Here is an 8,838-nt window from a genome sequence, read left to right as displayed (position 1 = left end):
TGTCGTCGTGTGTCCCCCCCCCCCCCCCCCCGGCTCTTTCTCCCCCCCAACACTTGGCGGCCCCCCCACTCCTCCGCCTGAGCTCGGTGACCCCCACCCCCCTGCCCCCGGGGTTTAATCCTGCCCGGTCCTGGGGCTCTCAACACAGGGATGCTCCACGCGGCTGCCAACCAACCCCCTCCTCCGCTCCGAGGGGCAGAGCTTTGCCTTTGGGGTCCCCGCTCCCTCAGATGGGGGGGGGGCCCCCCTCCTCCCCATAGCCCCCCCCCCCCGGCTGGTGAGCGGTTGGGGGGTGGGGTCCCCATCCCCACAACCCCTCTGCCCCCCCCCCCAGTGTTCTGCCATTTTGCTCCTCGATGGGTTTTTTATGGAAAACCCTTCCCGATTTCGATCCAACTCCCAGAGGTGGGGAAAAAAAAAGGGGCTGGGGGGGGACCGGGAGGGGGGGGGGGTAAAAGCATTTTCAGAGCTGTGCAAGTGCCCAACAAAGGTGTTTTTTTTGGGGGGGGGGGGGCGGGATGGAGGATGGACCACGGGCCGGCTCCAGCTCGGGGTGCGGATGCCGACACGGTGGTGGTGGGCTTGAGGATGGTGCTGCATGGAGGGGGGGGGGGGGGGGGGCGATGATTTGCTTTAGGATACTGGTGAAACTGGGAGCCCCCTCCCACCCCCCCCACCCCCCCACCCGCCCCCTTCCCTGGCTGCCGTCAGCACCAGAAATATCAATAACCAGCCCCTGGGGGCAACCTGGGTCCCTTGGCCGTTCAACAAAATGTCCCCTGGCCTTTGGGATCCGTGCCCCCCCCCCCCCCCCCACGGGCCCCCCCATCTGATACAACCGGGGAGCAGCACGAGGCCGTTTTCCCGCTCCCACCCCAGAGAGGAGCCGGACGAGGGACGACGCCAAGCCGGGAACGTGCCCCATCGCAGGGGATGTGCTGGGTGAAGGGACACCCAAAGGAGCCGGCCCCCCCCCCCCCCCGCCCCCCCCCCGCCGGGAGCCCCCAGCCAGTCTGAAGGGGCGCTTAATTCAGGGATTTTATCCACAAACACTCCGCGGGCTAAAAATATCCCTCCGGCGGGCGGCAGCATTCCGGGCCCAGGAGCTTCCTTGCCTTTTTTGACGGGATCGTGGCTCGCAACGGGGCAGCGCCCGGGCTCCTGGCTCCCGAGGGACAGATGAGGGACCAGGGGTGGCACCTCGGTGGCCGTGATGTCCCCGCTGGAGGTAGGTGCTGTCCCCGTTTCGGGGATGTCCTCGGTGGGGCCGTTCTTGTCACCGGGAGATGCCGGAGGGTGGGATTTTCCACGGGGAAAACCGCCTCCCTCACCCCCCTCGCTGCCCTTTGAGCCCGGGGTGGCTTCACCCGTCACCCCAAGAGCCACCCCAGCCTGGTTTGTGTGTGTCCCCCCCCACACACTCCAGGCAGAGCCGCTTTGGGTCCCCTTATCGGGGCTGCGCGGGGCTTGCCTGGCTAGTGGGTGATAAGCCCCACGTGCCACACGCTCGTCCAACGCTCCTTTATCGGCCCGGCGGCATCAGCAGCTTGGCACGACGTGCCGGACCCCCGGGGTGCTCACCCGGGAGGGAGCTGGGTGCTGTGGGGCGCAAAGCAAAACGCCCTCCTCATCCTCACATCCCTTGCGCAAAGCCCACGGGCACGTTGAGCTTTTTGGGGACCCGGGGGCCGGCCACCAAGGAGAACGCAGGGCCTCGGGACCCCTCTTTGGGGTGTCACGGCCACCCTTGGAGCAGGCTGGGTGCAGGGGACCCCTCCAGAAGGTGGGTGCCCTCCCGCCCATGGCGAGGGCAACCTGGGTGGCTCAATTGGTGCCCAGGCTATTATTAGCCACCCTCGCCCACGTCGACAGCTCATTAAGTTTTTCCCGTTGTGGTAGCGGATGTGGGTCAACGTTTGAGGTTTCGCTGTTGATTTTTTTAATTTCCTCTTCAAAACAGATGAGTTTCCTCCCTCCTCACTGACGACAGATGCCGCCGGGGGCCGGGCGCGGCGGTGGGGCGGCGGGATGCCACGGCTGATGGCCCCTCGCCGGAGATAGGTTGCCCGGCTGCCCCCACGCCGGTGAGTGCCGGAGCCACACGGAGGGATTTGGGGGGCGGCTTTGGCCCAGGAGGGGTTGCAGGGGAAGGGGGAGGCGGGGGGGGGGGGGGCGGGCCTGGGGGCTGTGGGGATGGAGGGCGGAAGAGACGGAGGTAGATGGACCTGAGTTTGGGGAGGGGGAAGAGACAGGACCATGGGGGTGATGGGGACTTGGGGCACCCGGGAGAGATGATTCCCGTACCTGGAGCGAGCGGGAAAGTCTTTTGTGGCAGCAAAGGGACGGGGAGCGGAGTGGGAGAGCGGAGGGAATGAGGGGGACAGGGCTGGGGGTGGCAGGGGGCGGGGTTGGGGGTGGCAGGGGACAGGGCTGGGGGGTGGCAGGGGACGGGGCTGGGATGTCCCGGGATGTGGCAGGACAAACGAGCCCTGGCTTGGTCCCCCCACCCACGGCCCCTTGTGCCGCAGCCCCTCGCTGGGCTCTGCAGAACCCCTTTGCCCCCCTGGGCTGACCCCCCCCACCCCTGGGCGGGGAGGAGGGGGGGGGGCCGGGAGCCGTTAACACTCACACGAGGTGGTCGCAGCACCTCCTGGGTCTGCGGCTCCCGAGGGGCCGTGATGGGGACAGCACCCGGCCACGTGCCCTCGGAGGTGGCCTTGAGGAAGAGCTCGGCTACGAAGCTGCTGCTCCCTGACCCCCCCCCTCCCCAAGCCCCCCCAGGCCCATTCCTGGAGGTGATGTCCCAGCCCTGAGCATCACGGGGGACCAGGGTGGCCCAGACGGGTGCTATTGGGTGCTGCCCCGGGGGCTTCACCCTGTCTCTCACCCTGCCCGGCAAGAGGTGAAATGAGGAAATGGTGACAAGGTGCCCGTCCGCCGCCGGGGACTTTTGGCACGGCCGTGGCACGGTGCCGTGGGGTGGGGGATGAGCCACGCCGGTGGGGTGACACCGTGGTGGCCCCTGCAAAGCGTTTCCCGTTCCCACCGGTGCGGTGGGGGGACGGCTGGACTGGGATGCTCCCGTGCTCAGCCGTGGGGACGCGTGGCCAGAGCAGGCGGACGGCTGGAGAACCCTCGTCCCCTGTGGCCGTGGGGGGTCTGCCCGGGGTGTGTGTGTGTGGGGGGGGGCTCCCTGTCCCCAGCCAGGATCTGTGCTGGGGAGGGCAGGGGCTGAGGGACCCCCCCCTTCAGTGGGTGCCACGGAGGAGCTGGAATCCTTCAGATCCTTCGGGAAGAGGGGACTCCCTGGGGACATGGTCTCCTGCTTCGCTCCGGGGCTGTTGGATGGGGAGGGGATGGGAAATCACCTCCCTGCAGGAGCTGGGGTGGGGGGAGAGACGCCCCTTCCCCAGCGGGGAAAGGTCCAGGCTCTGGAGCTCGGCCTCGGCTGCCGCCCCGGAGCGTGCCCAGCCGTGGTGCAGCTCCACGTGCCTTATCTCTGCCACAGCAGCTCTTCCGTTTGCTGTTCGCTTCGGCAGCTCCATCCCCATGTGTGTCCCCTCTCCCCCCAGCTCCTCGGCGCCCGGGACGGGGGGAGCACAGCACCCCTGGGACACCCAGAGCTCACCCATCCACGAAGCACCCTGATAGTCCCACCCCATGGGTAGGAGGTAGAGGAAAACCTCCCCTCTCCTCCCCTCATCCTCACAGCTCTCTTGTCCCTACAGAGAGACCCCCGGCCCCCCCCCTACACCCCCCACCCCCCGGCCCTGGCGCTGTGGCCATGGAGGGCACGTCGGTGCTCAGCCCTTCCTCGTGGCAGAAGAGACGTGCGTGGGCCCGGCAGAGCCGGTGCTGGAGGACCACCGTGGTGGAGGAGGAGGCGGCCGCTGCCATGCAGGACGTCCCCGAGCTGCAGCCACCCCACCTAGACGACGTCTTCCTCGAAGGTTGAGGCTGGGGGGGTGGGGGGGGGGGGGGAAGGACACACACAACACCCCGGGGTGCACACAGGATGGGGGGTCCTCGCGTGCTGGGTGATCTCACCACGGGTGTTTCTGTCCATCCCCCCCCCCCATCTCCCAGGAAGCCCCTCCAGCAAGATAGAGACGTGGCTGCAGGAATGTGGGTGAGCCGGGGAGGGGGGGGGAAGAAGCCACTACACCCGTTCCCACGGGGATTTCGGTGTCACCGTGGGGGGCAATGGGATGATGCTGGCGCTTGGCCCGTCCTGGAAGCGGGTGCGCGGGTGCTGGTGGGATGGTGGTGTGTGTGTGTGTGTGTGTGTGTGTGATCCCCCCCCCCCCTCCCAGTTCCCTGCTTGCCCCCACGCAGGAAGCGCATGTGGCACCCGGCCGTGGCTCTGCCACACGCCAGGGCCACCTGCGTGGGATGACGGTCCCACACCCGGCGCCCCGTGGGTGCCTCTGGGAAACCCTTGGCTGGGTGGGGAGAACAGGGTGCTGGGGGTTCTCCAGGGCCTCCCGGGGGTCTGGGGTCCCTGGGATTGGGGATCTGCCGAGGGGACCCCCCCCCTCCCCACACCCCACCATGACGCACCCGCCTGCCAGTCGGGTCCCCTTGCTCTCAGCCTGCACCCCATTATCCCTGTCCCTGTCCCCCACCGCCCGTCCTGCTGCGCTCAGGTCTCCCGTCCCACCTCCAGCCCCCCCCGGGACGGGGACAGGGGGATGTCACCGGGGTTTTGCTCTGGCTCAGGTCATCCGTGGAGGTCCCGCCGGAGGAGCTGGGCTTGCCAGGCCCCTATGGTACGTCAGCTTTTCCCCCAGTGGGTCTCCTGGGGGTCCCTACTTGTCCCCAAAACCTCCCCCCCCCCCAACCCCACGGGGTGCACGCGAGGTGCCTGGGGACAGGTCTGGGTGTCCCCACGCCTCGCAAAGCCTTGCTCTCTCGCAGCGTGTGGGAGCAACGGGACCAGCTTCGAGGATGACCTGACCCTGGGAGCTGAAGGTACCAGCCACCCCCCCCGGGGCGCCCTGGGGTGTCCCCTCCTGCGGTGTCGCTGTCACCCCACGAGCAGAGCTGCCCCGGTGGAGGCAGGGGAGCTGTGGACAGGCAGGATCAGACCCGGGGAGGAGGGGGGGGACAGAGCCACCATCGTCAGCTTTTCCTCCAAGGAGGGTTTCAGTGGGGCTGGGTTGTCCCCAAGCTCTGCGTGTCCCCCCCCCCTCCAGGCTCCGGGCTGTGACTGCTCGGGACAACTCCCAGGGTGGTGAGTGTGACACCCGTCCCCAAAACACCTCACCTCACTCCTTGTCACCTTTCCGCTCCCTTTTCCCAGCTCTTCTGCTACCGGGGAGCAACAAGGTCACGGGCAGGTGAGGTTTGGGGTCCCGGGGCGGGGGGGGGGATGTGGGGGCACCGTCCCCGTGCATCCTGCTGGCAGCATCCCCTTTGCTCAGCTCTGTCCCCTCCCTGCCAGGGTCCTGCGGGAGAAGCACCTCAGCCTGGGGCACAGCATGGCATCCAGCGCCCTCTCCAGCCTCACCACCAAGACCAGTTCCAGGTAGGAGCTGGGGGGGGTGGGGTGCGTGGAGGGGAAGGGTGTGGGGTCACCCCCTCGTGAGACTGGTCCCCGTGGGGCTGAGACAGGGCTGCCCCCCACCCTGCAGCATCTCCGAGGTCCTGGAGTGGTGGCAGGCGGACGCCGAGGAGATCCTCTACAACCTGGGCTTCGTGCAGAGCGAGCCGGGGGCCGTGGCCCGCGTCCCTGCGCGCTTCTTCTCGGCTCCTTCCCGGGCCAGGGGCATCGACTTCCAGCTCTTCCTCAAGGCCCAAGTGCGGCGCATGGAGATGGAGGACCCCTGCCTGATGCTGGCCAGTGGGTGACACGCGGGTCCCCAACCCCAACCCCGCCCTGGGGAGACACCGACACGTGGGGTGGGATCCCCCACGCCGGCGGGGCTTTGCTCCTTTGGGGTGGTGGGAAAGATGCTCCCGTGCCTCAGTTTCCCCCGCTTGTGAGCTGGGGAGGAACACTTCGAGCCCACCCTGCCCCTGGCCCTACCTCCTAGCCCCACCGAGCATCCCGTACCCCACAGCCCCCCCTTGATCCACCCCCCCCCCATCTCCTCAGGTCGCTTCCAGCAGGTCCAGGCTCTGGCCGCCACGGCTGACGCTTTCTTCTGCCTCTACTCCTACGTCTCGCGGACCCCCGTGCAGCGCATCTCCCCCTCCCGTCTCTCCTGGGCTTGTCCCGAGGTCCCCGACATCCGCCTTACCCCCACCCAACCCAGCACCCTCTCGCCTGTGGAGCGCCTGAAGAAAGCCGTGTCCACCATGTGCCTCTACACGTCCCCACGGGACGAGGACAACCCACGGGGGACCGGCCGGGTGCCCACCGTCCCCCCCAGCCAGCCCAGCGCCCTGGGGAAGGTGGTGCAGGAGGTGTTGGAGCGGGCGAGGGAGGAGAAGTTTCGGTTCGACCCCACCGATGTCCTCGAGGGCTGGGGAAGGGACGGGGACACGGCGCAGCATCGGCGGGGAGCGGAGGGGGGTCCCCCAGCGCCCCGTGTCCCCGGGTGTCCCCATCACGGTGGTGCGGCCCCCCCGGCGAGCTGCGGAGGGGAGGGGGAGCCGTCCCCCAGCCCAGCCCCAGCGGGGATGTCGGTGGGTGCTGCACGGGGACACCTGGAGCGGTCCCGTCCCCATGGCCGGGGGAGCGGGGACAGCCCTCGGGGGGTGGCTCGGGGGACTGGCGATGCTCCGTGTCCCCTCGGAGCAGGACGGGTCAGCACGGAGGAGCGCCAGCCAGACGCTGCTGCGAACGTCACCTTGTCCCCAATATCAGCTCCCCCGGCCCCCCACGCCAGCTGGGTGTGGGTCACCCCTGAGCACCCAGAGGGGCTGGGGTCCGAGGGGGACTCCGGCTTCGGCTCCGGCTCCTTGGGGACCTCCCCCAGGAGGAAGGCAAGGTCCCATGGGTGCCTGGGTGACCCCGGGGACCCCAGTGGGGCACGTTCCCCCGGCTCAGACACACCGAGATCCGGAGGCCCCCGGGATCGGCGGAGCAAGGGCCGGCGCCGGGGGGGCCCCTTGGATGCACCAGGGTTGCAGCCCCCCAGGATGGGCCCCTCGCCCCACCGTCCCAGCTGGCAGGACCCAGTGGACTCCTTCGAGATGGAGGAGGTGAGGGGCGATACCCAGGTGATGGGCACGGAGGGGTGGGGGGGTGGGGGGGGGCAGGAGGGGGCTGGGAGCGGGGCAGCAGCTCAGGGGGTCCCTTCGGCTGGTGGGGGCTGGCGGGGGCTGGCGGGGCGGGGCGGGGAGGAGCTGGAGTAGGAAATGTCCCCGGAGGGTGCTCAGGGCTTTTAAGGTTTGAATGATTTAGAGCTTCAAATGGAGCCTCTGGCAGGGGCGGGGGGGGGGGGCCCACACGGGCTCGCACGCATGCACAAGCATCCTTGCACACACACCCCCCCCCAACCTCTCCCCCCACCCCGGAGGGGTGCGTGGGTGTTCACAGCTGCCCCTTTGCACACACACACTCACCCGGAGCCGCTCCTCAGCCAGCCCTGCCTCATCCTGCCCGCAGGTGCTGAGCGCCAGCGAGGAGGAGGAGGAGGAGGAGGAGGAGGAGGATGGTGATGCCCGCAGGGAAGCCGTCCGGTCCCTCCACTCCTCTGTCGGGGTGCGAAGAAGTAAGTCGTGGGGGTTTCCCCACCCTCCCGGGTGGGTACGGGAGGTGGTGGGGCTGCCAGCCCAGTGGGGGCCGGGTGCCAGCGCTTGTCCCCAACTTGTCCCCAACTTCTTGTCCCCCCTGCTCCAGGCTTCATGCTGCACACCAGCAGCGGGCGGTCGGACAGCAGCGGCTTCGTGGAGGAACCGGTGCCAGACCACCCGCCCACGGCCCGGTTCCACGGCACCGACCAGGTGGCCTGAGGCCACCGCAGAGGGACCTGGGCTTGCTCCGGTACCGGTACCGGCAGGTAGCCACGGCTGGGGGCCGGATGGCCCAGACCGGATCGTCGTGTTTCGGACACGGAGACCAACCTCAGCCGAGGGCTGAGCACTGTGTGTACACCTGGGTGTGGGTGTGAGTGCACGCGTGGGTGTGGGTGCACGTGTGGGTGCATGAGTGGGTGTGTTTGGCACAGAAAAACTTGTGACTCAGGACTTTTGGGGCACAGGCATCCCCCCACTGTCCAAGCTGCCGGCGCTGGGGCTGCGGCTGCACCGTGGCAGCACCGGGGACGTCTGTCCCGGCCTGGGGCAGCACTGGGGACCTCTCCTCTGTCCCTGGGACAGCACTGGGGACCTCTCCCCCGTCCCCAGGACAGCACTGGGGACCTCTCCTCTGTCCCTGGGACAGCACTGGGGACCTCTCCCCCGTCCCCAGGACAGCACTGGGGACCTCTCCCCCGTCCCCAGGGACAGCACTGGGGACCTCTCCCCCGTCCCTGGGACAGCACTGGGGACCTCTCCCCCATCCCTGGGAAAGCACTGGGGACCTCTCCCCCGTCCCTGGGACAGCACTGGGGACATCTTCCCCGTCCTTGGGACAGCACTGGGGACCTCTCCTCCGTCCCCGGGACAGCACTGGGGGCCTCTCCCCCGTCCCCAGGACAGCACTGGGGACCTCTCCCCTGTCCCCGGGACAGCATTGGGGACCTCTCCCCTGTCCCTGGGAAAGCACTGGGGACCTCTCCCCTGTCCCCAGGACAGCACTGGGGACCTCTCCCCTGTCCCCGGGACAGCACTGGGGACCTCTCCCCCGTCCCCAGGACAGCACTGGGGACCTGTCCCCCGTGCCTGGCTCTTGGGGACATCACTTGCACTTTGGCCACCGTCGGGCCCCCGTGCTGCAGCGCCTGTAAC

General features: G+C 68.8%; 1 protein-coding gene across 3 annotated transcripts; it reads left to right on the top strand.

Moving 5' to 3' along the window:
- Window positions 1-1,037: 1,037 nt before the first annotated feature.
- TESPA1 (thymocyte expressed, positive selection associated 1) lies at window positions 1,038-8,304 on the top strand. Of its 3 annotated transcripts, none has more exons than XM_042797108.1 (12): window positions 1,038-1,228; window positions 1,961-2,084; window positions 3,729-3,950; window positions 4,087-4,129; window positions 4,720-4,769; window positions 4,918-4,971; window positions 5,303-5,339; window positions 5,444-5,527; window positions 5,634-5,842; window positions 6,098-7,149; window positions 7,556-7,661; window positions 7,790-8,304. In XM_042797108.1, the coding sequence occupies exons 3-12, from the start codon at window positions 3,785-3,787 to the stop codon at window positions 7,900-7,902; spliced, it is 1,914 nt and encodes a 637-aa protein (XP_042653042.1). In that variant the 5' UTR covers window positions 1,038-1,228; window positions 1,961-2,084; window positions 3,729-3,784; the 3' UTR covers window positions 7,903-8,304. The 3 variants fall into 3 exon arrangements, with proteins under 3 accessions (XP_042653042.1, XP_042653041.1, XP_042653043.1); XM_042797107.1 differs by lacking the exon at window positions 1,038-1,228 and adding an exon at window positions 1,538-1,783; XM_042797109.1 differs by lacking the exons at window positions 1,038-1,228; window positions 1,961-2,084; window positions 4,087-4,129 and having other exon boundaries at window positions 3,921-3,950.
- The last annotated feature ends 534 nt before the right edge of the window (window positions 8,305-8,838 follow it).

This window comes from Tyto alba, unplaced genomic scaffold (assembly GCF_018691265.1).
Source record: "Tyto alba isolate M040663 unplaced genomic scaffold, T.alba_DEE_v4.0 Super-Scaffold_23, whole genome shotgun sequence".
NCBI classification, from domain to species: Eukaryota; Metazoa; Chordata; class Aves; order Strigiformes; family Tytonidae; genus Tyto; species Tyto alba.
Note: the sequence above shows the minus strand (reverse complement) of the source record. Positions and strands in the feature narration are given on the sequence as shown.